General features: G+C 52.3%; 9 protein-coding genes across 9 annotated transcripts; 7 read left to right on the top strand and 2 right to left on the bottom strand.

Annotated features, from left to right (window-relative positions):
* Positions 1-1,782: 1,782 nt before the first annotated feature.
* On the bottom strand, positions 1,783-4,105 carry PG997_007583 (ATP-dependent RNA helicase suv3- mitochondrial; the record flags this gene model as incomplete). The annotated part of the gene is made up of 3 exons (XM_066811898.1): positions 1,783-2,185; positions 2,411-2,909; positions 3,091-4,105. The coding sequence occupies 3 exons, from the start codon at positions 4,103-4,105 to the stop codon at positions 1,783-1,785; spliced, it is 1,917 nt and encodes a 638-aa protein (XP_066667240.1).
* A 684-nt stretch (positions 4,106-4,789) lies between these two features.
* Positions 4,790-5,583, top strand: PG997_007582 (synaptobrevin; the record flags this gene model as incomplete). Its single annotated transcript, XM_066811897.1, has 2 exons — positions 4,790-4,827; positions 4,905-5,583. The coding sequence occupies 2 exons, from the start codon at positions 4,790-4,792 to the stop codon at positions 5,581-5,583; spliced, it is 717 nt and encodes a 238-aa protein (XP_066667239.1).
* Positions 5,584-7,537: 1,954 nt separating this feature from the next.
* Positions 7,538-8,781, bottom strand: PG997_007581 (uncharacterized protein; the record flags this gene model as incomplete). Its single annotated transcript, XM_066811896.1, has 2 exons — positions 7,538-8,240; positions 8,282-8,781. 2 exons carry the CDS (start codon positions 8,779-8,781, stop codon positions 7,538-7,540), a joined length of 1,203 nt encoding a protein of 400 aa, XP_066667238.1.
* A 534-nt stretch (positions 8,782-9,315) lies between these two features.
* On the top strand, positions 9,316-9,967 carry PG997_007580 (uncharacterized protein; the record flags this gene model as incomplete). The annotated part of the gene is made up of 2 exons (XM_066811895.1): positions 9,316-9,568; positions 9,753-9,967. The coding sequence occupies 2 exons, from the start codon at positions 9,316-9,318 to the stop codon at positions 9,965-9,967; spliced, it is 468 nt and encodes a 155-aa protein (XP_066667237.1).
* A 1,766-nt stretch (positions 9,968-11,733) lies between these two features.
* On the top strand, positions 11,734-12,204 carry PG997_007579 (uncharacterized protein; the record flags this gene model as incomplete). Its single annotated transcript, XM_066811894.1, has 1 exon — positions 11,734-12,204. One exon carries the CDS (start codon positions 11,734-11,736, stop codon positions 12,202-12,204), a length of 471 nt encoding a protein of 156 aa, XP_066667236.1.
* Positions 12,205-12,826: 622 nt separating this feature from the next.
* Positions 12,827-13,458, top strand: PG997_007578 (uncharacterized protein; the record flags this gene model as incomplete). Its single annotated transcript, XM_066811893.1, has 3 exons — positions 12,827-12,947; positions 13,020-13,297; positions 13,390-13,458. The coding sequence occupies 3 exons, from the start codon at positions 12,827-12,829 to the stop codon at positions 13,456-13,458; spliced, it is 468 nt and encodes a 155-aa protein (XP_066667235.1).
* A 1,456-nt stretch (positions 13,459-14,914) lies between these two features.
* Positions 14,915-17,378, top strand: PG997_007577 (Sec1 family protein; the record flags this gene model as incomplete). The annotated part of the gene is made up of 7 exons (XM_066811892.1): positions 14,915-14,948; positions 15,051-15,088; positions 15,150-15,237; positions 15,297-15,440; positions 15,497-15,645; positions 15,703-15,941; positions 15,980-17,378. The coding sequence occupies 7 exons, from the start codon at positions 14,915-14,917 to the stop codon at positions 17,376-17,378; spliced, it is 2,091 nt and encodes a 696-aa protein (XP_066667234.1).
* A 1,285-nt stretch (positions 17,379-18,663) lies between these two features.
* Positions 18,664-20,850, top strand: PG997_007576 (uncharacterized protein; the record flags this gene model as incomplete). The annotated part of the gene is made up of 6 exons (XM_066811891.1): positions 18,664-18,886; positions 19,167-19,306; positions 19,552-19,624; positions 20,010-20,274; positions 20,424-20,430; positions 20,503-20,850. The coding sequence occupies 6 exons, from the start codon at positions 18,664-18,666 to the stop codon at positions 20,848-20,850; spliced, it is 1,056 nt and encodes a 351-aa protein (XP_066667233.1).
* Positions 20,851-23,002: 2,152 nt separating this feature from the next.
* PG997_007575 (Vacuolar protein-sorting protein BRO1) lies at positions 23,003-26,101 on the top strand (the record flags this gene model as incomplete). Its single annotated transcript, XM_066811890.1, has 4 exons — positions 23,003-23,716; positions 23,770-24,921; positions 24,973-25,553; positions 25,579-26,101. The coding sequence occupies 4 exons, from the start codon at positions 23,003-23,005 to the stop codon at positions 26,099-26,101; spliced, it is 2,970 nt and encodes a 989-aa protein (XP_066667232.1).
* Positions 26,102-26,401: the final 300 nt, after the last annotated feature.

Below are 26,401 nucleotides of genomic sequence, written 5' to 3'. Positions count from 1 at the left end.
TCCCAGGATGTGCTAAGCGCTGTTTGGCGCCCTCAAGGGTGGTCTGAGTATACTCATCATTGTTCTTCGACTCCTTTTTGCTCACCGACTTCTGTAGCAGAGTGTCAGCAAATGAGGTTTTAGAACGAAGAAGGTTACAGAGACGTGTCGTAAAACCTCGTACCTGACCCGGCCTGGGAAGAAATCCCATCCAAGATTTCCTTGGCTTTACTTGGGACGATTTGAAGATCCTGAGGGGAGACCGTAGGGGGAGATCTAAGAGGAGACCTGGTCCCGATACTGGGCGGTGTAGGTCTCGCGGTTATAGCCTCACTTCCACTGCCACTGCCATTCGGCGCTTGTTGAGGGCTCTCAATGTCCGAGACGGGAGTCAACGGGTGAGCGAGTGGGCTGCTGATGAACAATCGCTTGTTAACGCGGTAGGCTTTGCCCAAGGAAACGACTTTGGGCTAGGATCGTTTTGTTCGCGACTTCCAAGTTCTGGCCGCTGCAGAGATGCAACATGGGCCTCCTCGGACAGCCAGGGACTTGCGAGAGGGGCCTTGCTTGCACTTTCAATCGCAGTTTCCAGGACTTTGGGACTGCTGTGGAATGTGGAATCAGTCTCTCCAGTTTCCCGGCTCGAGCTGTTTCTGCCCGACTTCTTCCTCCATTTGAAGTGCCTGGTGCTGTGGCTGCTGTGACGAGTTGTCTCCACACGCTCACGTTCTGCCCAGTAGCCACCACAGGAAACCATACCCATTCGTACCCTTCCTTGGGCGGTCGGGGCGGGTCGACTCCGAAAGAAGGGGTTGGTGGAGTGCGTAATGGCGAACCGAACGATGTCGAGAGATGCAGATCCCTCAAGCTCAATGTTGTAGGAAATGGCCGTACGAAACCGGGAGTGGGAGAACTCGTGGCGGGATTTGTGATCGAGGTGACGGAGGAAGGCAGTCTGCTCATTGGCCCGTCCATAGCGGAGATGCTTCGCCTGAGGGACCGCCGCTATCGGCCTGTCAGCTCTTCGTCACTCGGAAACGGGCATGACTTCGGACTGATACGATCTGGTGATCCCATGGTCGTCAGGCCGGTCCGGTACGAGGCAGCTGGGTCGCAGGTGATGTGTAGTGGAAGGTTGCGTTATGTGTGCCTTGTATTTAGATTTCTCTGATCGGCCGGGAACAAAGGCAGCATTGAAGTCATAGGCATTGGATGATGTAGGGTTTCGTACAATATGCAGGCAGGATGTGCAAGTGTTTGGCAGCAAGTGAAACCAAGGCGCCATTTGCCATTCAAAACGGCAAAAAGCAGCCGATCATGGTATGTAGGAGGACCCGTAGGAGGTAAGGAAGTATGCAACGTAATGGTGTATGCTCAAAGGTGAATGGAGTGGAAGCAAATCGTTGGAGTTGAGTAAGATCATGGATCCATCCGTTTGATGCATTGCTGTAAGGGCCATGAATACTAAGCGTCGTTGTGTTGAGGAGGAAAGGTCGAGCCGTGACAATTGCACAGTCGAGGGATCAGGATCGACATCAAAGGCAAGAGCACGCCACCAAACGGTGGTGCTTTCCCCAGCTGATTAGTATCGAATATGACGCTAGAACGAAGACTTCCCGAGGAACTTTTGCCTATTTGTATTAGGTACTAGCTAAGGAGAGATTGGACACTGTAAAAGTACATCTATAAAGCTGAGTATGCTACATTGCCGCTGATAAATGTCATGAACACCGTATATGCAATGTATGTTTATCTTACATGGCTTTCCTTAACCGTGTCTTAGGGACACTGTATCAACTCTTGTCATGTAGACTTTCGTAGGCCCTTGATGGTCTCTATTTCTGCAGGATCTTCAAAGAGAGGTTCCTGATGGCCTTCTTCGTCCCAGTCGCCTACGGTCTCGTGCTGAATCTTTTCTTTCCCAGCGTCCCCAAGAATTTGGTTCATCTTGCGGTCGCGAGTCGCGAGACGCTGGCGAACCTTCGATCTTATCGCGCGGCGCGACTCTTGTGTATAGACAACTTCCGCCAGCTGGCTATCGATCCTCTCTTCTACCATTGCCTTGATATGAAAGGCGAGATTTTGGCTGCGGAAGACACCCGAGTATCGATAGCTCAACCAAAGGTAAAGCGTGATAGCCTTATGAAGTGACTCCAGGCGGCTGAGGTATGCGGCCGGTCCATCCGAATACGTTTCTTTTGGAGATCTAGAAGCTCTAGGTCAAGCTCGGGGATGTCCAGCACATGCCCCCTGCCATATTAGAGACACATCTTGCCATGGCCTGCAAAACCTCTGGGCCAGACCTTTCCCTCAGGGCGACGGGGGCATTGAGGAAAACACAGCGATCATAGACCGACATGGGGTAGGGCTGGATCAGATCAGCAATTTCAACCATTTCCCCTAAGCCGCACATATGGAAACGATGTGATACCCCTGCGATATCACGAAGGCGCAGGAGGATGTAGCTGAAAGCGGTGGTCGGGGGAAGTAAGATGAGAAACGTTCAAGGACAGACGGTGGTATCTGTATTCCGGCAGTCTCGAGTGGCTCAGGTTCCCTGTTGAAAGATTCTTGAACAAGACTCAAATCGGCGGCGTCCAAGCTTGTTACAAGGCCCATTGAACCGTTGCTGGGCTTTGGTGGCACTGCAGGCTCGACAACAGAGCCGTCTTTGTTATCGGTCTTCATCGCTTGCGAAGCGGTTCTGAACCGCCCTGCCCGGCCACCGATCTGCTTGATTTCAGATGTGCTCATTGCACGGTATCCGTTTTTGTCACGCTTATGCGTTTGCTCAAAGATCACACGCTTGATCTCCAGGTTCAAGCCCATTCCGATGGCGTCGCTCGCCACGAGAAAGTCGTAGTCATTGTCGGGATCGTTGAATAAAGCAGCTTGCTGTGCGCGTGTCTCTGGAGGCAAGGAACCGTATACTATAGCGCAACGGCGGTTTGTCGCCTTTTTCAACAGCCTGCTTGAGGGCGTGGAGACCAACACGGGAAAAAGAGACAATGGCATCCCCTTTTTGCAAATTCTTAAGGTTGTTATTGAGACTTTCGCTCATCGTTTGCAGAGGGCTCAAACGTTTGTAGCGATGGACGACGCAATCATCACCTATGGTGTCACACAGGGATTTGATTAATTCGACGGCACGTTCCTCGCCGCAGAGATGGACTTCGGTCGCCTGTACGCCAAGGAAAGCCTGGGTCCAGGCCCAGCCTCTCTCGTTGTCGCCAATCATTTGAATCTCATCGATGACGGCGACATCGACTCTATGATTTAGGGGCGTCATCTCCACCGTGCAACTACGGAAGTAGTTATCCTCATTTTCGGGTATGCGCTGCTCCTCTCCTGTGATCAACGCACAGGGCTTGCCTTTGGCGGTGAAACGTGAGTAGACTTCGTGGGCTAGCAGTCGCAAGGGCCCGGCGTATATGCCCGTCTTTGCGTTCTCTAGAGATTTCAGAGCATGGTATGTTTTCCCGGAGTTTGTGGGCCCGACATGTAGATGTATTGTCCTCTTCATAGCCCTCGTGGCAGGGAACCATTCGTATGGGAAACGGAAGTCGGCGATCTTTCTGTGCGTGGCCGCGATGCTCCTGGAAAAGCGCGAGCGCATCAAGAAGTTTTGGAAGGAGTACCGCAGCTCTTTGGTGAGCTGGGGAACATCCCCCTCGATGAAAGCATGGCGGAGGGCGTAGAAGAGAGGGTTGGTCGTCTTGCTAATGGCATTTCTCCGACTCGCCAGGTCGCAAGCCTTGTGAATCAGATTCCGGAAGGAGTCGACGTTCTTCTGGAGCTCGGATTCGGTGGTGATTCCTAGGGCGGCAAATTCATCTTTCTTGTCTTTCCAACCAAAGTCCCGCTGCATGAGCTCATCGTACTTGCTGGTTGCTAGCCTTCGGAAGATGGCATGCGTCCGAAGACTGTTGCTGGATGTGCCACTCGGCTGGCTCTTGATCGTATCCCGTATAGAGCCTCCCCTATCGCTGGAATACTTGATTATGTTGATATGCGCCGAGGGCGGGGTGTCCCTCGATCGTGGGATGGACGTCGAGAAGCCATGGCTGTAGGTGGCTCGGAGGATACAGCTTGACCTAGCCAGACCAACTCTGCGTATTGAGAGCATGACAGAGAATTGGCATGTAAGAAACCATATTAAGACACTTGGAGCGATTCTTCGGAGCGGGCGTTGTCCAAAGAATCGGAGGAGTTGTCTAGAAAGTCCCACTTATGCCACTTATCGCGTTCATTGACTTTTGCGATTCGCGACCCTGCCAGGCGCTTGCGAGGGCAATTCTCGCTAAGATTTTTTGTTATCGATACGGCAACACAAGGCAAGTCGGGCAAGGGACAGGGATGGATGGATCATGGATCGCCTGCAATGGATGTCTAGCGCCCGTTAGAGCATGCAGTACCTAAGGCTAGGCACAGTAAACATCGCTGTCGTACTGCCCGTAACACCACTGTTAGAAGGCCAGTGCGCACGTCGTCATGCTGCAGGTGCGACTCGCCGTCTCGCCCGTGGTCAGCATGGCCAGCCCTCCGTCGCAGAACCCGTCGTCCCCATCATTGATGTTATGCGGGCTCCCATTGAACAATCCACCAGACGATCCAATTCCCACACCCTTACCTTACCCCGGATTCTCGATACATTTAAGGAATAGACAACAACGGCCTCTGCCTCCCTATCCCATTCCTGCCAGTACACTGTTCGCCTTTGACCACCCTTTGGATACCATATCCTAAGACATCATCAATCCAACTGGCCCAACTTTGAAACCAAAAGGTCTTGAGCCACAACATTGTCACGATGGCTTCCTCATCGACCCCAAAGACGCCTCTACTCTAGTACGTGCGATCACAAGCATCCCATCCCCACTGCAATCCGTAGAAGACTCGCAACTAATGTCGCACACTTGGTAAAGTTCCTGCATCGCACATACCTCGACCATCCTCTCAGAATGCACCACGTCAGCCTCCTCCCAGACGTCATCGCTGGCCTCGCTGATCCTGCCGAAAATCACCCACGACACGCCGCAGAAGCTGACCTACACCCATGGCAACAACCACATCCACTACATGTCCGAGGCGCCCTCGGAGCACGCCGGTAACCCCTCGGCGGGCGGCCTGACCTTCCTCGTCATCGCTGACTCGTCGCTCGGCCGCCGCGTGCCCTTCGGCTACCTGTTCGAGATCCGCAAGCGCTTCTTCGAGGAGTTCGACGGCGCCGACACCGACTTCGCCGACATGCCCAACTACGGCGCCGGCTCCTTCAACGGCGAGCTCCGCAAGCTCATGGTCGACTTCGGCACCACCTCGGGCGGCCGCGAGGACGCCATCACCAACGTCCAGCGCGAGATCGACGACGTCCGCGGCATCATGACCAAGAACATTGAGGGCCTGCTGGAGCGCGGCGAGCGGATCGACCTCCTGGTCGACAAGACGGACCGCTTGGGTGGCAGTGCGCGCGAGTTCCGGGTGCGGAGCCGCGGTCTGAAGAGGCAGATGTGGTGGAAGAATGTCAAGCTGATGGCGCTCTTGACATTGGTCGTTGTGTTGATCATCGCGGCTATCGTCATTGCCGTGAAGAACGCTGCGAGTTAAGGGACTTTTCTTTTGCGTGATTGGGAATGTTATGCGTTTCAGGAGCAACAACAACAACAACGGATTATTTTACCTCGGTCCTTACCAGATAGCATCGGGTGGTTTTCAAATTAGATGGGCAAGGCAAGTGTCAGGTTTTCGCATGTATTATTTGATGTACATAGTATACTTATTCCCCCTTTGCTTCTGAGCTTGAGCACTGCAATCGAACCATCGTTACAACAGAACCGAGATATCGTCATGGCATCGTGCAATTGAGTCAAGAAACAATAGCTCCATATTATCAGACAGCACTGGGATACCTGGCGTCTTCAGGGTTCAAGCAGAGTCATAAACAAGCCAGTAAATTATACATCTTCCCTATGAGTCACCCTGTTGTTTTACTTTGCCTAGGTACTCAAACTCAGGATCACCGCAAAGTGCCTCAATCACAGCCGAGCGCCTGCCATTCTCTGTACCTCGGGCACAGCGTACCCTAAAGCTACCGGATTTGTGCAAGCGACATCAAAGGTGAACGGCACACGCCGTAATCTTCCCGAGAGAAACACGGGATGTACCGAAGAGACGTCGCGTAATGGTCCTGGTATCGGCGGCGCCATGGCACTCTGCTGCTTCTGAGTTGCGAAAGACGGTGATGCTGGGAGGGGGTTAAAGAAGGCATGGAGAATGAGGTGTAAGTGGCAGAGTGCAGCGACTGCATGCCCATGTTCAGCGTTAAAATTAAACGATGGTCCGTAGGAAAGGATGTTCGTAGTCTTGTTATTGCTGATAATGATGGTGATGATGGTGGGTTTCCGGGGCTGTCATGGAATCGATGAGCTGAGCAGACCGGCTTTGCTCAATTTGTCTCCAAGCCGGGTTGATAAAAGAGGGCTCGGCTATTGTTTCGTACTCCGAAATGCGGAACAGTGATACCAGGCAGACGCTCCTTTCACAGGCTGATGAAATGAGGACTGCGAACTTGTGCTCCCACGAGAGCTGTTACTGCTATAATAGGAAAGTGTTAGCCGCAATTGGTCTCTAAAGAGGATCTGATACGCGGTTTTTACAAGTCGCTGTTGCTCTCCCTGGTTTCTAACTGACGACTGGTTATTATGGGCCGCTGTATGTTGCTTGAGTCGTTGTAGTTGCTGTTGGAGTCGCAATTGAAGGTCCGCGGGGGTCGTTGATGATGAAGAGGTATGCAATGACAATCCACTCCCTCCGATATTGGTGCTGTTATTGTTGCTGCTGTTTCGGCGATCGTTTACGCCTAACCCCAGACCCCGCCAGATCTCGCGGCGCTTTTCGTCACCTTCACGTGTCGCCGTTGGCGGCACCGCCGTGTGGAGGGCAGGGTGGGCGCTGCCGAACGTTTGGGACACCGAACGCCTGAGCTGCATTTTTGCACCGGTCCCCGAGAAAGGTTCTAAAAGAAACAAGAGTTCAGGAAAAGGCTTACGGAATCAAAAAAGGGAAACGTTTGGACTGAGGTAGTGCAATATGTGCTTTGACTTTTGAGATTGCAGATACCTCCAGCAAGCCCGTTGGCCCGTCATGACCAGCTGCTGTACTTGCCGGATTTGTCTTGATTAATCCACTTCCCCGCAAAGACGTGTCTCTTAGACTTTCTTAGACCTCTGCAAGGCAATTCCCAGCCCCTTTCCGGCACCAGCCGTCTTCTTGTAGGCGTGGTATGTTAGGTAACACCCGCACAGGGGCCGTCCTTTATGCTCCCGGGCTCTCGGGCTCAGGTTTACCGCCGTATTCTCGAGACAAATACCTGGCTCTTGATAGGTAGTACGCTTCCCCAGCTGTTGGTTGTATAGACCGACCTAGCAATCCATAGTCGCAGTTAAGCCGTCTCTATCATCTAATTCTAACACGATCTGCTCCGTCCAAGGCTGAAGGCGAAACTTTGGGGATATCATTAAAATGCTTCCAGAACCGTAATAATGCGAGAAAGTATCTAGGCTCAAGTTGCCTTCTTGTTTCTCCTTCTAGACTTGGCCTTTGCGGCCTCTTGGCCCTTCTTGATCGACCCGACCAAAGCCTCGATCTCCTCGACCTTCTCGGCCTTTTGCCTCTCCTCTTCCTCCATTTCTTTCTGTTTCTTTTGTAGGACTCTCACGGCCGCCATTTCCGCTTCAGTCTTCTCAATCAGCTTGTCGGTCGACTCCCATAGCTTCTTAGCAACGGCCTCATCCTTGACGTCTTTCCTTGCGAAATCGACTTCCATACATTCCTTGATCAGCTTGCCGCCGTAGCCACGACCAAGACTGGGCTCCATGGCAGCGTAGAGGATGGCTTGGGCGCCCCTCTCGGAATCCTTTATTAACAACCAGTGCAGAGGGTACGTGGCCATGAAAAGCGCGAGACCCCAGAAGGTTCCTCGTGTGACCCATCGCAGGAAGCCCGGCGACCGGGAGAGACCAGGGTCCACGAAAGTCACTCGGGCATTCATGGGGACACCATCCGGGCGCTTGTAGGCGTCCAGATGCTTCTGGTAGGACTGCCCAAATACCATAAGCGCCAGCTTGCTGCGCGCATACGCTTTGCTCGGTGTCCACTTCTTTTCATCGAGCTCCTCGCCGAGGAAGGGCGACGAGATATAGGAGGCGCAAGTAGGTATGATGACGCGGACGTCGCGGTCGATGGGCTGCGCGCGCAGGGCAGGACTGAGAATGCCCAGCAGGTGGAAGTTGGCGACGTAGTTGACCATCCATGTCTCCTCAATGCCTTGTTCCGACTCCTTCCGCTTGCAACCGGGGGCGTCAGTGTCGCGGCGCAAAGTATAATCTGGTCCAGGCGGCGAGGCGGTGCGTTGTCGACCCATTTCGTGGCGAATTTTCGGACGCTGTAGAGGTCGGTCAGGTCGACTTGCTCGGCGTAGATCATCTCGTTGCCGGTCTTCTTGCGCAGCTCGCCGATGTAGTCGGCCAGGAATGTGTCAGAGGGCGGAAGGCGGGTAAGAAGGACAATCTGAGCGCCTCGTTCGGCCAGTCCTCTCGTCACCGCGGCGCCTATTCCGGATGTTCCGCCGGTAATCATGACGACTTTCCCGTGCATCTTGCCATCGATTGGGTTCGACATGCCATTGCTATACGTTTTGGTCAAGTATATGACCAGTGCGACCACTACGATCGTGAGCAGCAACCATGGGTCTGGTAACCAGGCTGGGTAGCCATCGTGGAAAAGATACCCGAGAAGCTCAAGCATTGCGACAGCAGCTCGCTAGTAGGAAGGAAATTGAGGTAAGAAGTATTGTATTACCATGCCATCTCAAGAACAGGGTTTCAGTTGGTCGATGGGTGAACGGAGCGAGTGTAACTGTTGTCGTCGCTAGTAAGAAATTGTTGATATCTGGCAATCTCATAAGGCCAGAAGCTAGCAAACAGGTAGGTTCCAGACAGCTGCAGGGGGGTCCCCACACAAGCTCATCGGATGTGGCGTCAGCTGCAGCACGCTAATAATAGGCTTCTCCAGTGCTTTCAAGGGCTGAGACACTTTGATCAATTACTCACTTACTTACATAAAAGGTCTAACTCAACATCCAGGCTTCGGCTTGTTGCCTGCAACTTATCGTGACTCAACTCCTACAACTCAACTTACCGCTACACCCAGATTTTATCTGCTGCGTTGTCTCCCGGGTGGTTGCCAAGTTATTTCACGGGCTGCCCAGCGTATTGAGGCGACAAGGGCTAGGTCGATAGAGTCCAGGAAAAGCACACCCGTCCAGGGTGAACGATTCAAATGGCACCTCCCAGGGATACCGATGACGGCGAGGATGATATCCCTCTTGAGCATAAGAAGCCTTTTAGTGCAGGACTCAGGCGCAAGCTCATCCAATTTGTTCCGGCATCAGCTGAAGAAACCTCATGCACGGAACAGAATAGGGCGACCAGCACACCTGCAAAGTCCATAGAAGACATTTACCTGAACATAGTCATGCCGCCTCGGGATACGGCCTCTGCCCCTCCTGAGAGCCCAGCATCACACAGGATATGTGAGCTGTGTCAGTTGCCGATCGATGGAGGCGCAACTGCCAGCCACGAGACATCGATAGCACACCAAGTCTGTTTGGAGCACTCCCACCCCCTTCAGCTCTCGACAGGTCACGCATGGGTTTAGCTGTTCTCCAGTCACAGGGGTGGGATCCTGATGCGAGGAAGGGACTCGGTGTTGCACAGCAAGGCGTGCAATACTCGATCAAAGCGAAGCAAAAGAAGATACGCTGGGCATCGGTGTGCAAGTGCCCAAGGATCTGGAAAAGTGGAAGAAGGAGAAACCTCAGAAGCTGGATGCTGCCAAAGTTCGCAAGAAAGTCGCCGAAGACAAGAAGCGAAGGGAGAAGCTGCAACGGCAGTTCTACGGTAACCCAGATATTGAGAAGTATCTCGGCTGAAACCGGCGCTCTTCAGTGCAATGGCGTCAGAGCAAAACTGGAAGCATAATACCCAATAGCAAATGTGAAATTTAAGTGTGAGATATACACAGCTCGCGCTCAAGATAAAAATGCTCTCTTTGAAAACTATATTTTTAGTCGATCCGCTGACCATTCGTTTGAGCTATCCCCTTGATGGCGACAACGCTGCCCCCATCATATCGTGTCGTCCCGTATGGATTAGGGAATAACCAGTGCCGTAGTATAATGTTTATTCAATTAGTAGCATAATACCTATTCCTATTAAATAATACGATTACTAAATAATTAGGCCAGTCGATTACTCGCGGTAAATATTTACTTGTTATATTATACCGAGGGCAGCGTTAGCGCCATTAAGGGGGTAATTGTGATGAGAATTCGGGTTTGTGAGAAACCTATGATATCCGTATATCCGAACCATAGCTACTTACTTACTTAATCATTGGAGGTTTCGATGGCGAGCAGTATAAAAAGAAAGAGTTACTCGAGAAGCATGACCGGGCAACTTGAAAAGCGCGAACTGGATCAGACACGGTTTGCTCTGTCCAGTATGAAACACCAAGCCTGCATAGTGCAGGCTGGATTTCCCCATCTATCTTCAAACCCCTGGGCCCAAAGCAAAAATAACTATTTTTTTATCGTGGCATAAGCCGCAGAATAGCAGATTAGCCGCCCTCGTGCCGCTGGGCTGTCCATTAATCGGGAACCTGCCAGAAGAGTAATCCCAGACAACACGGAGATCTGAGGCAACTTGAGACGGGAAAGACAGATAGTGGGTCGTCTCATGTTCTGCAGAATCCACTCCTCGGCTCCGGCCGTTTGGAAGGCCATCATGGACGAACAAAGTAACGGTAGGCTGATCACTGATCCGCGATCTTATCAATACTCTGCTGATCATATCCTCGGCAGGATTCACATTGATCATCCCAAATATGTATACATAATACCTTGGTTGATAATCATCGTACCTGCGAAGAAGAGGAAAAGAAGACATTCTTTGTTCTAAATGACAGCAACCTCGCCCAATACTACGCAAGAGTAAGAACCAGGTTGGTATCTCCCGTGGACACCTATCTGGCTAAGTAGGTAGGTATCTTGGAGCCGCATGGTTATCAGCCTCGGCCAAACATAGTTCATGGGTCACCTGGGTGCTGGGGATGGCTATGCAGGTACAAGGTTGGCTATGTGAAGAAATGCCCTGCAAACAACTCGAGACCTGGTAAAAAACAATACGCTCCGGCCACAGGGCTCGGTAATTGATCCCGATTTTGCTATGGTGTCGGGATCTGCACTGGGGTTATAGGCACTACTGCATACCAGGAGTAACGCCAAAGGCCGTGACGGTCTTCTCTGATACGTCGAAAGGATTGCTGACTGGGTTTCAGCTACTTCAGAAGATCCAGACTTGACATATCGCATCCATGTCATCCAGGGTGAACATCGTGACAGCTTCCAACCCTGCATGGCGACTCCAACGAGAAATGCTTGGCAGGTCGTCGCTTTGTCCGCCCGAATAGAGGCAGCATAGACTCTTCGTCTTCTACTCCTTGGGTATAAGAAGCCCCGAGTGGACGGCCTTGCTGTTTATTCTGATTCTGCTTCTCATCCACACAATCCAGCTCGGTCCGGTCCTTCGCTTCTCAAACCAATCTTTACATTCACTTCTTCACCAGACAATTCCAACTTTGTCTTTCTTTAAGAGCTGTGCTCCGTTTCTAAGACTTTTCAACATACACATATACAAGATGCAGTCCTTCACCGCTATCCTCTCCGTCCTGGCCCTGGCCACCTCCGTCAGCGCCCACGGCCGCCTCATCACCCCTCCGGGTCTGCCCAACAGCGGTCCCCTCCAGGACATCCGCGTCACCGCCAACAGCTGCGGTCAGGGCGTGACCGTCGGCGGCAACGCCGTCGCGAGCTTCAAGGCCGGCGCGACCCAGGAGATCACCTGGACCGTCGACAACGGCGACGGCGCCGGCCCCTTCGGCGTCTTCTTTGACCCCACCGGCAAGGGTACCAGCTTCAGCGTCAAGGCCGAAATGGTCAAGAACATGGACGGCCTGAACGGCGGTGTTCCCAACAGCTTCCCCCGTGGCAACCACGTCCTCAGCTTCAAGGTCCCCGCCACCAAGTGCAACAAGTGCGTCATGCAAGTCCGGCAGGTCCTCACCGGCAAGGATGGATTCGGATCGTGCGCCGTTGTCAGCATCCAGTAAAGCCGTGGATGGATGGAATATATGCTTTCCGGACCATTGCAGCTTTGGGATTGCTTGGGCGGCCTAATGGCAGCGGCAAAGTAGGAGGACCTTGGCGTCTCTATGACCCTTCTCGTACATACGGACCAACTTGTATATGCTATAAGGAAGAATAATAATTTACCAACATAATCTGTACAACAATGGACACCGCCTAAACATCACCGCTTCTGCTTGTATCCCCATACTGCTTTCTACTCGCGCTTTTTCGAGATGGTGACCAGGAAACTGTGCTTTTCCTTCGTGAGTTGAACGGCCACTACTAGATACCAACACTGAGCTACCAACCACCGTTTGAACCTACATACCAAAGACAAGTCCACTGAGATGTGGGTTCAAGTAAACCATTCGACCCTTTGGGTTCAGCCTCAGTCCGGCTCAGGATAAGCTATGTTGACTTGGGCCAGTCATACCGGCATGTGACAGCGTGAGTTTTGTTGCAGCCTTACGAATGGAAAATCCTCGTCTCTCATCCATTTCATATATAAAGCATCGTACCGATGCCCCTCTGATATTTGGATTCCTTGAAATATCTACGTGATTAGAAACAAAGCCTACAAATTTCTACCACGATACAACCACCATGATGAACGAAATCCGCCAATTCTTCTCTTACATTGCATTCTTCCTGCTCTGCGGGCTCTTCAATCTGATCATCGCTCTCTTCTTCCGGGAGATATTCTACTTGTTCAAGCACCTGTTCGGTTATTAGAGTCCATCCTTGAGCTCTGCGTCCAACAACCACCAATCTCCCCTCTCCCGCCGTCCCCAGTCAGTGCCCCCCGAATCTCAAGTCGCGGGCAACGATGGTGTTTTCCCCGAGTTCTATCGAGCGGTTTACCGGCGCCAAAGCGCCAAGATATGCTATAAGTTCAGGCGTGCCTTCTACAGGTGGTGTCCGCCAGCACGCTGGTTCTTCCTCTACGGCAAATGGGAGACTAGGCGAATTCTCCGGCACTTCGAGTTCGTGGGCGAGGGAACACGACTGTGCGGCGCATCCCTCCTGCTTTGCTCGTACTGGGCTGTCTGCCGGCACCCATTCGAAGCCCAAATGGTACGTAGCTAGACCTTTCTTTTTCCCTTATCAAACCCCGTTTGCGCTCAGCAGCAACATCAGTGGACTGACGAGTATGGTCTCAATCGCAGCATAGTCCGGACCGCGGCGGAGTCTGCGGCGCCTACCTCAACGCGAATCGGCATCGGTTGCCTTTTTGAATATACCGCGCGACTATTCCAAGAACTAGCGGGATATGGTGGCAGACGACCCGTTTTGTATATGTACCTTGCCTAGTAATGCATATTGTATACCCGTCAAGTCAAGATCGGGGCCGGATGAAGGAATGGTTGTCTTCAGTGAGCGTGAGTCGCAAGGACCGGAAAGGGGCGGAAGACCCCGAGGCCGTGGGCGCACACACACGTATGATGCCTACTTAGACAAGGGAGTGTCCAGGTTGGGATTGAAGCTGCGCAGGGCATGCATCTCTCTTGTCACATCACGGGATGCAAATGACTGCAGGTGGCTATTAATAAGTTGGTTGACGGATGATCTACTGTATCTTTATTTAAGGTTGCTTGGGAGGTTACCTAATACGACTGCAGCAGCTCACACCGCAAGGATTTGATAGATCAGAACAAGTGCCCACAATTGAATGGGGATATGTCGCATCAACCCCTACTTTGGTGTTTTGCTACGTGCTAAGAGCTGTGACCAGAAGGGAACTTTTGCATGCATATCCCAACTGTCTTTGGGCTGTCCCTAGGATATTAGTATTCGCTGTGGTGCAAAGCAATTCCCTCCATGCTTCCAGAATTGTAGAGGTTTGGGTCTGTTTAATTACTACAATCAATATATTTCGAAGCGGTCTGAACGGGGGATAGGTATCGCCCACTGGCTTTGTCGTCCAGTCTCCCAGGCCAGGAGAACAGAGTAGCCCCTGGATGCCCTGGATGTTTAGCCACAGCGGCCTGTACGAACCGTGCGGCTCCTGATTGGCCTGGCTGGCTCGGGTCGGTGGAGGGCCCAACCTTGTCCCTACTAGTCCTAGGTTACTAGTCCTTACACACGCCCAAAGCCAAAGAACGGTCGCATCGCATTGAGTCGTCAGGTCGTCTCGTTTTGGGCGCTGCTGAAACCCCGCCGAGGGTCAAGCAAAGCATTGATTCCCTTGAAAGAGAGCAGCGTCCCGCTCTTTGCTGGGGGCAGCGAGCACGAACTTCTTGTTCTGTTCTGTTCTTTGGAAGCGCTGCATCGTCACCTGATTGTTTCTCGAACTGCCGACCGACTTTGACTGACTTACCGACTGCCCTGCATTGCCGTACCTGCGGAAAAAGGAACCTTACACACTATTTCTAGCGGCTCTTGGGCCTGCGACCTCAACAGACACCTCCGTTTACGTACTGGACTCTTGATTCAATCCAAAGCTCGACCTGCTGCTGGACAGACGTCATTGGCCTTGCAACAAGATAATACAGGCTTACCGCATGCCCTCTACGACGTCGACCTCCCTCAGTTCCTGGCCAATTTAATTAACTGCCAGGCCAGACATACCAACTTTTTGCGCGGTGCAGACGCCGCAATAGTTCTACGAGGCCTCACCCTGCTGCACTCACGAGGCAACTCGAGCTTCTTGCCCAGGATTCGCCCGAGAAACAGGGGCTGGCAGTAGCCAAGATGGGGGTCTCTGTGATGCACGAACAGCGGGAGAGTAAGCCAACAAGCCATTGTTTCCTTATGACGCTTTCGTCTTCGTCTACTACGCGGGTCGGTTGGGACATCGTTTACTGACAATCGACGTTCTGCCCTGTAGTCATAATAGATACGATCAAGAACATCACCCAAAACGACGTAAGCCCACCGTTCCGAAACATCGCATGCCCTGCTCGACTGACATGATGCCGTGATTCAGTGGAAGGTTCTGGTAATCGACGAGCATTCGAAAAAGATTCTGGATAGCGTGGTGAAGGAAGATGATATCCTCAGTCAGAATATCGCAAGTATGCAAGACCAGAACGTCAGAGTGAGAGGCACCTTTGGCTGAACTGCGTTATGACAGATATCGAGCGCATCGAGGAGCGCAGGGAAAGAAACCCGACTATGGATGCCATCTACATCCTTACCCCGGAACAATATATCGTCGATTGCTTAATAGCCGACCTGGAGGCGAGGCGCTACCAGAAAAGCTTCCTCGTCTGGACTGGTGTGCTCGATCCGCAGCTACGGAAGCGGATAAATGGCTCGCCTTTGGCCCAACAGCTGATAGGGGGTTTGAGACGCTGTCGATAGACTTCTTCCCTCGCGAGTCCCATCTCGTTACATTCAAGGACCCTTGGAGCTTCCCGGTTCTGTACCACCCCGCTTGCAATGGCCTCGTGGCCAAACATATGCGAGATCTGGCCCAGAAGGTTCGTTGGATCTTTGCAAGCAATTGTCGCATACATCCCGACTAACTAGCTCGCAAGATCGCAGGCGTCTGTATAACACTTGGTGAATACCCCAAGGTCAGATACTACCGCCCTAAAGCCCCCTTGCACGAAGCAAGCGTGCTCAGTGCTCATTTGGCTCGATTTGTCTCCGACGAGCTTGACGAATACGCACAATGGAACCCCAACTTCCCGCCGCCGAGTTCACGACCCCAGGGTATCTTGTTGGTGACCGATAGATCCATGGATATCATGGCCCCCTTGGTCCACGAGTTCACGTACCAGGCCATGGCCCATGACCTACTACCGATCCAAGAAGGCGACAAAACCACTTTCCATATGACGGTAAACGAGGGGAGCCGGATGCTGAGGAGAAGGACATGGAACTCAACGACAACGACAAGGTCTGGGTGGACAACCGTCACAGGCACATGAAGGACACCATCGATAAGTTGATGGGCGATTTCCAGAAGTTCCTTGACCAAAACGCTGCCTTTACGGACGCCAACGCGGACACCACCAACCTAAACACCATTAAGGATATGTTGGCGGGCCTACCACAATTCCAGGAGATGAAAGAAATCTATTCGCTTCATCTTACCATGGCACAGGAGTGTATGAATATCTTTGCGAGCCGAAAGCTCCCTGACATTGCTTCCTCGGAGCAGACCATGGCTACGGGTCTTGATGAGGACTACCGCAAGCCGAAGGAAGTTTTACAAGCAGTTGTGCGGTTACTCGACGACGATGCAATCACATCATCAGATCGCTTGCGGCTTGTCATTATGTATGCTCTCTATCGAGACGGCGTGGTGCTAGAAGATATCAAACGACTTCTTGCACACGCATCCCTCCCCCCACAAGACACCGAAGTCGTGGCAAACCTGGAGCTCCTCGGAGCCCGTACCACGATCGCGCTGAAAGACCCGAAGCGTGACACCACGCCTCTATTCCCCATTGACGTTAAGAGCATGGTCCCTAACGAGGAATATGCGCTCTCACGCTTTCAACCTGTCCTTAAGGCTCTTCTCGAAAACCTGTGTAGGGGTGCCTTGGACCAGACAGCGTTTCCTTACGTGAAGCCTCCTTTGGATCCCAATGAAGATATGATTGTCGGACAAGGCTCATTGCGCGCTGCGAAACCTAGCTGGGCAGGCGCAGGCCGGCGAGTCCCCGAGAACCGACAACGCATCATTGTTTTCATGGCAGGTGGCGCTACATTTTCCGAGAGCCGCATCTGCTATGAGGTCGGCAATTCACTCAACCGCGATGTGATCCTGACGACATCCCATATGATGACGCCTCAGCTATTCATTCGCCAAGTGGGTGACCTCAGTGTCGACAAGCGGCGTCTTGATCTTCCCATGGACCGCCCACCAAGGCGTGCACCTGCACATCTCTTTGAGAGGCCCCCTCCGCCCCAAATGGCCGCGCCTCCACCTCCCGGAGCACCAGGAAGACCCCCAGGAGCTGGGCAAGGCTTGCCTGCCCGCAGACCCATGCCGCCCGGCGGCGGTGGGGGTTTGCCAGGCGCGCCTCGTGCTGCAGCACCACCTACCCAAGCTATGTCTAGCATGAACCTCGGGCCCGCCGCGCCAGGCCGATCATCTCCTGCCAACGGAAGCCCTACACCGCCTCCCGGCAGCGATAAACCACACAAAATGGAGAAAGAGAAGAAGAAACGCAACTTATTCGGTATCAAGAAGAGCCATTGAATGCGTTGTGGAATTTGGCAGTCATCAGCAATCAGGTGCTAAACCCCCTGATTTGTCCTGGGAGGAGCTACGAAGCCTAGCATGAGAACCCCCGATGGAATCCATCGAACCGAACGCAAACGGTCGGATTTTGAGCAGTTCGGCGCAGCTCAGCCATAGTAGCCATAGCAAAGATAATAACCGAGTATCGAAAGGCCATATCGCCAAATGAGTGTTGTTATACCCACCGATATCAGGACCATACTCTAGGATAGGATCACAGCGAACGCGTGTCCCTGGACGTGCTCGCTTGGATGACTTGGAATATCGTTAGGGGAGCATGGCTGGAAGTCGGATGCACAATAGGGCCAGTCGGTATTCCTGGCACCACACTGGGCATCTTCTCGGGAATAAGGAAGGACAAATTCAAGAAAGGGGGCAAGCCCAAACTCGATAGATACTTAATGCAAATCAAACAATCTTCGCGGCCGCAGAAATATTCTGGAAATGTGACAGGTACTATCATAAGATCGTGGGCTGCCTCCTTGAGGCTGGTGCTTGGTGTCGTATTGGTACGAACCAGGCCAAGCTCGACTTCTTGTGTCATGATTTCCGGCCTATTCGATTACCCCTGACAATTATGGTTTTCGAGCCACGCGAGAGAAACTTCGCTTGCATTGAAATGACCAACCGCAATAGTACAATACGTAGCAGTGAAGAATGGGATGAACCTTTTGCTCCCTGGAATTGATACCAGCAAGTATTGTGTACTAGTACATGTCCACGGGTAGAGTGGCAACGTATGGTTCCTAATTTGAACCCTGGTCATCAGCTATGGGAACCCAAAGTACCATTGAACAGACAATAACAGATGATATACCACAAGCCATTTCCAAGATACTAGGGCTATGGTTCTTTGAAGCTCTTGTTGTAGCGAACACTACCAAGTATTAGTCATTGATTCATAACACACGATGGTCACTCCAGACGATGATAAGCTTTCGTAAAGCAGTGCACGTAAGGATGCGAGTGGTTAATAAGGTCTTCTTTAAGTTGATGCGCGCAGACAGGGAGCAACAGGAACGAATTATCACCATTTTCCACACCTGTATGCCAGAGGGACTGACTCGTGGGCATGTTTGGCACGTCATCGTTCCAAACTGTCGCCCGGTATGCTGGGTGATAGTTACTAACATCTGACCTCCAGGGCCATATCAACCCAAAACCTACGCGCCAGGCCATGGAACATGGCATCGAAGAAACGAAGCCGGCTACCCTTCTGGACCATACATCATTTCTCGCCGCGATGCTTCTTCGACGCGGCTGCTTCGACTTCCATGGCGCGCCGCCCGCTGTCCAGAGAATAGGGGCTGAGCCCGATAATGCTATTATTGCAGAACAACCCCTGGGCGAGGCAGTGGTCGTCGGCCGCGATCTTTCACACTTCGATGCACCGGAGCCTATTGCTGCGAGGATGATTAGCGTGGCCGTCGCTATCATCGCGGCCAGTTTATGCCTGTCGTTTTTCAGTCAGTCTTATCCGTCCATCAGCAAACGATCTGTATAGTAATACACTTATACTATGTACACGCTTGCTGTCCGGCATCATACATCTGACCTTCCATGGAGCACAGTAATGCGGTACATCACTATTCGAGATTTTCGAAAGCTGCCCTATATCGTGTGGCGTACGTTTACGAATCCCGACTTCCGACTCCCTTCCTCCTCTCTTCTCTTTACTCAATATAACCCTGCCCGCGCCTTCATCATGATAGTTGAAGCATGAGTATTGATACTCCGAAATCATAGTGGTGCTTGCCATCTACGGCGATTCCTTTGTATTCGTGCTCGGGTCCACCATGTTACAGTTCAGCATCCCTCTCGGTACACACATCACGGCTTGCCGGGTCGCTACGGTTATTTGTATATGTTTCTATGTATCTACAAAGGTACGGCGCGAGCGTCCGTCTTCAGGCTTTCCACCTTGCCTTTAGTCGCCGCAGCAAACACTGACTCTTTTCTCAAATCCCCAGATGGTAGGTGTGGATGAAAGTAGTATGCCATGCTTACTCACCTCCCACTTCTAGCTGATTTACCTCTTTTTGGTCGACCGATCGGTCAGTCTCCCTATACTCATTATACGTATATATATATATATATTGTGGCTATTGCGTACCTACTGACCACCACATAGCACATCGTCAGGGGAACGGTGAAAGGTCGCTTCAAATCCCGACTTTACATCTTCAACACATTCTTTCTCATAGGTAAGCCTTTGCCATCACTCCTCTTTACTCGCTGGATCGTTTGACACATGTACTTACTCACTTACACATGCTTCTTGGGGAAACAGGAGGTTATACCGTCATCGCCACAATGTTTCTCGTATAGTATGAACACTCGCCCCCACCCCCTCTGCCTTGCTTGCTATTTAGGAACATCTCTACTGACGATTTTTGAAGCCGAGTAAACTATCTCCAAGACGGATCATGTGTAATTGGGATCCATAAGGGTGCTATTTACCCAGCGATCATTCTCGACATTTTCATTAATGTGAGTTTTTCACAGCTATGAGTGTTTACATGCGACCGATCGATGGTCTGGAGCACATGGATGTCAAGAAAAACACTGTCGACTTACTTGTGTGAACAGTTCTACCTGACAAGCACATTCCTCGCCCCAATAATAAGTTGAGTCAACCCACTCTCCTTCACACCAAGACTCATCTGTCCCGGCATGGTCGAGTCAAGGCTCATGATGTTTCCCCAGAATCCTGCTCTTTCAAGCTCAAATGGACCGACGGGATGATAGGCCTCGAGAGTACGAGCCTGGGTAGTTGGGAGATCAATACTCGACTGAAGAGGCTGGCCGTCAGAGCATTTTTCGGGTCCGTCTTCACCTTGTTCAGTACATCGACGTATGTATCTTCCCCCTCCGGTCTGGGTGGTTGGTTCCTGGGGGGAGGGGAAAACTCTCCAAGATAGTGACCTTCCTGTGTACAGAAACCTCATCGCGCTGATGGTCCTTGAAGGAGAGCCGGCATGGCTGTGCCTGCTTACCTGCAAGGCCGATGGTAAGCTCGTTTCACCTTACCACTGGCATTCGGCGAGTGACTTCACTGACAGGAGCGCTTTTGCATCCTTAGTTCTCGTATGCTCGGTGGTTCTCTACTGGATCACCACCGTTGATGAGGACTGGCCGAGGACATGACCGCGTCTCGGGGGATTACGCCCCCACCACGGCCATGGTCCAGATGGTATCCTCCCTTGGAGGCGGAGGCGGAGGCGGAGGAGGAAGAGAATTCAGCAGGCGAGCCAGCATGCCTCCTTCGATAGTCATCGTGCCTCCCACGCCGCAATATCCCAACGGTGAAGGGTTCGGACGGGGGAGTTTGGATATCACACCGACGCCTTTGCCTACCGCATATCACGGGGTCTTGCCCAGGGATCCCCCGAACGAAGATAAGGGTAAAGGAGCTGCAGTTAAGAAGTAGTTTGGTTGGTGTATATTTTATATAAGACGAATGTGTAAATACCATGGCGTTGGAACCAATACATACCTCTCTCAGTGAATTATGGACGGCTACATGTCAACCTGTGTAGGCTCAATTGGTACTTACTTTATTCAAACCAAAACTGTTTTGAAGTGAGTGTATACATTCTCAAGATTGCGAGGCGGCAATGCCACATATGCATGGTATACGGCTATTGACCCAACGATTGGCTCCTGGTGCTGCGTCCCATGATCTGATAACCGCGGCCGCAGAAACGGCCGCCGTGCGATCTCCTGCGCTCCTCTTTAACACCCCTTGTGCCCTTTCCCGATCCCGCTTTTACCGCCCGGTGCCGCGCATTGCATCGCATTGCGCAGAATGGTGGTGGTACAGGCCTAGGCAAAGGCAATAAGAAAGAAAGGAAGCATGGCATGCCATCCATGAGGTCCAACATCCGTGGCGATGGCGCGCGCTAAGGCATTTCTCCGTCTCCTCTTACCTGACCCCCCTCTCTCTCTTCCTCCCCTCGTTAAAAGGGGGAAGAAGGGTTTTCCTTTGCATCCATGTCCCTGGATGCTAGATGCCTCTCGCTTGTTGATGGGTCGCCGGCGGGCGGTTAATACCATAGGCCAGTCTATTGGTTCCGACCAATAGGGCTGCAGAGGTGCCATACCACGGTTCTCGCTGGGTTTGTCACTGCGCATAAGTGTCCGAAGCTAGTACTTGACATGCAATGATGCATGCACCGAAGCACATGCCATCGTCAAGACTTTCCCCCGCGTAAGTAAGCAGAGTGATCAAATGTTCGTCCTTCTGCTTGTCTCTCTATACCGGAGACATCTACAACGAGTGTAATGAGAGTTTGTTGCAATGCCAGTGTAACCAGCGGTACTGCCGGCATATCACTGCTGCCTGAAGCGCCTGGCTGCCAAATGCCCAATGCCACGATATGATGTGAGTCGGTGAGGGTGTGTTTGTCAGGTTGGGCAGATGTGATTCAATTGACGACAAGACGGCTGGAGGAGAACCATCCACCCACTGTCATCCTGGGCTTACAGGGGAGACCCCGCCAAAGCGACAGGGGGATATGTTCTACTTTGGTGGGCAGCTTTGCGGCTTTGCCCACCAGGGAGGGTGCCCGAGGGCGAGGGGTCTAGCAGGAAACAAGAACCTAAAGTCAGCAGCGGCTATTTTCCTGTTCAGATCGAATGCCCACCCATCTAGTCCATCTCCCGTTGTCGTCCACTCGCTTCAACCTGGACCCAGGCGACTGGGTACTTGGCTGAATCACTGCTGCCTGCCTCAGAATCTCGAGTCCTTCAATACCTGAACGTCTAGACGCGCCTCGTCAGTTGATGCGTCAGTCATATCGTCTACTATATTGCTGACCATCCCGGGATTACTACACCCTCTCATCATTCTTCAGCGGGACGTTTGTTTGCTGTAATCTGTTGCATCCGGAATAGAAGTACAATACAAATACTTGGCTACATTCTCCGGGAAGCCCAAATATCCATTCAATGTCATGTCATTGAAAGAAGCCGCCTTTTAGGTTACCTGGTTCTAATTGCTGGACCCTTGCACCGCTGCCGTCATCCCACTTAGCTGCTGTTGCTGCTGCTGCCGCTGCCGCTCCAGCCACTAATCTAGCACACAAGTTAGGCCAGGTCAGAACTCACTCAGAAGCCGGCCCAGCTACAACACGACATAGACCAACATATCTTACCAACTCCGACAACATGGTTTCTGGATCTGCACCTCTTTCGAATTGCCTTCGCAGAAGCGAATGACCCTATTGCTACTACGTCCACTATTTTCCTTCCACGTACAACCCTGGCACCGGCAAGCCAGCATACTACCTACCCAAACTAACGCATTCGCACTTGTACCTATTCCCCGTAACGGTGGCCCTCTAAACGACGCCTCCGAAACCCCACCCGCATTGCCCCACGGCACGATAACATCCATCTCCAACCTCGCATCGACCTGGCCAGAAAAGCAATACTGCAATAGCCGCATGGGTCCTTGGTATTGAGAACACCTAACGCTCGTCGAAGGGACGGAACGGTCTGCTCTCTAGCCTTCGCTTCATAACCACTGGGCGAGACTAGTTGCTTGCTATCGGACATTGATCGCCCGTCGCACGCCCACCATGGCCATGACGCAAACGCCCATGCTCTCGGTGCCGCTCAAGGCTACCAACGAAATCGACTGGATATCGCCTCTGAAGGCCTACATCCGCGACACGTACGGCGATGACCCAGAACGATATGCCGAAGAATGCCAGACCCTACATCGATTGCGACAGGACATGAGGGGGGCTGGCAAGGACAGCACCGCCGGCCGAGACCTACTATACCGATACTACGGGCAGCTCGAGCTGTTAGACCTGCGCTTCCCCGTCGACGAGCAACACATCAAGATCTCCTTCACCTGGTTCGATGCCTTCACCCACAAATCCACGTCGCAGTACTCCCTCGCCTTTGAAAAGGCCTCCATAATCTTCAACATCTCCGCCGTTCTGTCCTGCCATGCCGCAAACCAGACGAGGTCCGAGGAGTCGGGTCTCAAGGCCGCCTACCATTCCTTCCAGGCTTCGGCTGGCATGTTCACCTATATAAACGAAAATTTCCTGCATGCGCCTTCCTCCGACCTGAGCAGAGACACCGTCAAGACCCTCATCAGCATCACGCTCGCTCAAGCGCAGGAGATATTTCTCGAGAAACAGATTGGTGATCAGAAGAAGGTCGGCTTGCTTGCCAAGCTCGCGGCCCAGGCGGCATATCTGTACTCCCAGGCCCTCGAGGGCATCCAGGAGAACGTGAACAAAGCCATATTCGAGAAGGTTTGGATGTTGTTCGTTCAGGTAAGTTAGGGAGATGGAACGTTTAGCACATCAAAGGATACTGACTTTCTCAGATCAAATTTGGTCTCTTGAATGCGCAAGCGCAATACTTTCAGGCAATGGCCGACGCGGAGGCAAATCAACACGGTATCGCTGTCGGCCGACTTACTGCGGCGGAGGTGTTCGCCAAGGAATCAAACAAGATCGCAGCCAGCTTCCCCAGCTCTATGCCACCTAGCGCGAACCTAAGTGCGGACACTGGCAGTCTCCTTCAGGATATCACCAAACGGAACCTCAGTAGCATACAGAGCAAGCTTCGGGAATTCACAAAGGACAACGATTTCATCTACCATCAGCCAGTTCCCGTCGAAGCCAGCCTACCTCCGCTTTCGAAACTTCCGGCCGCGAAGCCAATCCCTGTCAGTGAGCTATATGCCGGGCAGGACATTCAGAGAATAACCGGTCCCGATCTCTTTGCCAAGATAGTTCCTTTGGCTGTAACGGAATCGGCAAGTCTCTACGACGAGGAGAAAGCGAAACTGGTGCGGGCAGAGACAGAACGAGTCGACCTTGCTAATAGCGAAATGGCCGCCAGTCTGGATTACTTGAGGCTACCTGGCGCTCTGCAAGTCTTGAAAGGGGGCTTCGATCAAGATATCATGCCCGACGAGGACTTCAGGACGTGGTGCGATGATGTGGCAGGTCACGAGAACCCCATATCCATTTTTGATACCTTGAGGATAGATAAGGATTCGATTGTGACTGTGCTGGACCGGAGTACGAAGCAGTTGGATATGGAAGAGAGTGTCTGCGAGAAAATGCGATCCAAGTACGAAGGCGAGTGGACGCAGCAGCCGAGCTCGCGCTTGACCACCACTCTCAGGGGAAATGTCCGGAATTACAGGGAAGCCCTGGACGAGGCGGCCAGGAGCGATGGGCAACTTTACGCCAAATTCCGACAAAATGAGACGGATTTCGAGGAGATGCGAGTAGCTGCGCAAAGTGGCGATGTCGATTCGCTGTTCCAACGGGCCGTGGCCAAAGTGAGATCCAAGTCGAGCAACGCTACGAGTCCGTCAGGTGTGGCACCTAACCTGCTCGACGACGATTTCGAAGATGGGAGCCTTAGCGTCATGGAGCAGATCAATCGAGTTGAAGAGATTCTGAAGAAGCTGAACCTGATCAAGAGAGAACGTAACCAGGTATTGAAGGATCTCAAAGAGAAGGTAAGCCGAGATTGGAAATCTGTGTTCAGAGACTCATGCTGACATTTCTAGGTTCACACCGACGACATCTCGCAAATTCTCATCCTCAACAAAAAGTCCATTTCCAGCTACGAGCAGCAGCTATTCCAGACCGAGTTGGAGAAGTTCCGACCACACCAGAGCAGACTTCTCCAGGCAAACCATAAGCAAGCGTCTCTGATGAAGGAACTGACATCAACCTTCAACAGTCTCCTCCAGGACAAACGTGTGCGGGCAGAGCAGAGCAAATACGAGTCTATACAGCGGCAACGAGCTTCCGTCGTAAACAAGTATAAGCGAGCTTACCAGGAGTTCCTCGACCTCGAAGCTGGTCTTCAAAGTGCCAAGCGATGGTACACCGAGATGAAGGAGACAGTTGACAGCCTTGAGAAGAATGTTGAGACGTTTGTTAATAACAGACGTTCTGAAGGCAGCCAGCTTCTGAGCCAGATCGAGCAGGATCAGGCGTCGAACAAGAGCCAGCAAGCCGAGGTTGAGCGTGAACGCTTGCGTGGCTTGATGGAGCGCATGTCGATGGAGCCTTCAGCATCTACGTCCCCGAAGCCCACTTCGCAACGGCCAACCCCCACGCCCCCTGAGCTTTACGCAAGCCAGTACTCCTCGCTACCCTCAAGCCAGTTTCACTGGCCAGTATCAGGTCCCTACCTCGCCTCCTCCCATGCAAAGCCAATACCCTTCATTCTCGAGCCCACCGCCAGCATCTTCATTTTCACCAACTCCTCAGCCGCAAAATCCAGCCTATGGCCAACAGGCATACAATCCGGGCAGCTGGGGCCGCAATCCCGGACCAACGTCTCCGCCTCCGACACAAACAAGTTTTGGCATGGGAAGAGGCCCGGCGTCTCCTCCGCCCAACCAGACTTCCTTCCAGCACAACCAGTACAGCACCTACGGTAACCCACAGGCGCAGCAGCCACAGCAGAACAACCAACACCAGCAGAACCAATACATGACTCCAAGTTTTGTCCCGCCGCCACCGCCTCCTGGGCCTCCACCCTTGGGCCCGCAACAGACCGTCCACTATGCACAGCAACAGCAGCAGGCTCCTCATGACTACGGATATGGAAACCAGCAGCACAGAAGCGCACAGCCTCAGCAGAGTCAGAACGATCCCTGGGCGGGCTTGAGTCAGTGGAAATGAGGAAGAACTCTGCCACGGTTGAGGAAGTTAGCTTGCTTGGTATGAACGATCTGCGTACATAATGAACTCGTATATCTGTTTTATGGTCTGGTTACATGTGCGTGTTGAAGCCCAAGCAATTGGGACCGATGATGCCACGCTGGATGTGGTGGCCTGGCAAGAAGTGAGCGAGATCCGTGTCCATAGCTGATAAATAGATGGGCGTCATCAGATGCTGATGAACTCAGCAATGAAACTTATGAACATGAATACCTGTGATGTCCATTTTATCTGAATGTGAGACTTCAACTGTTAAACATG

This window comes from Apiospora hydei (genome assembly GCF_038363865.1).
Source record: "Apiospora hydei strain CBS 114990 chromosome Unknown utg000006l_segment0_segment0, whole genome shotgun sequence".
Classification (NCBI taxonomy): domain Eukaryota; kingdom Fungi; phylum Ascomycota; class Sordariomycetes; order Amphisphaeriales; family Apiosporaceae; genus Apiospora; species Apiospora hydei.
This window is presented reverse-complemented; position numbering and strand designations above follow the sequence as displayed.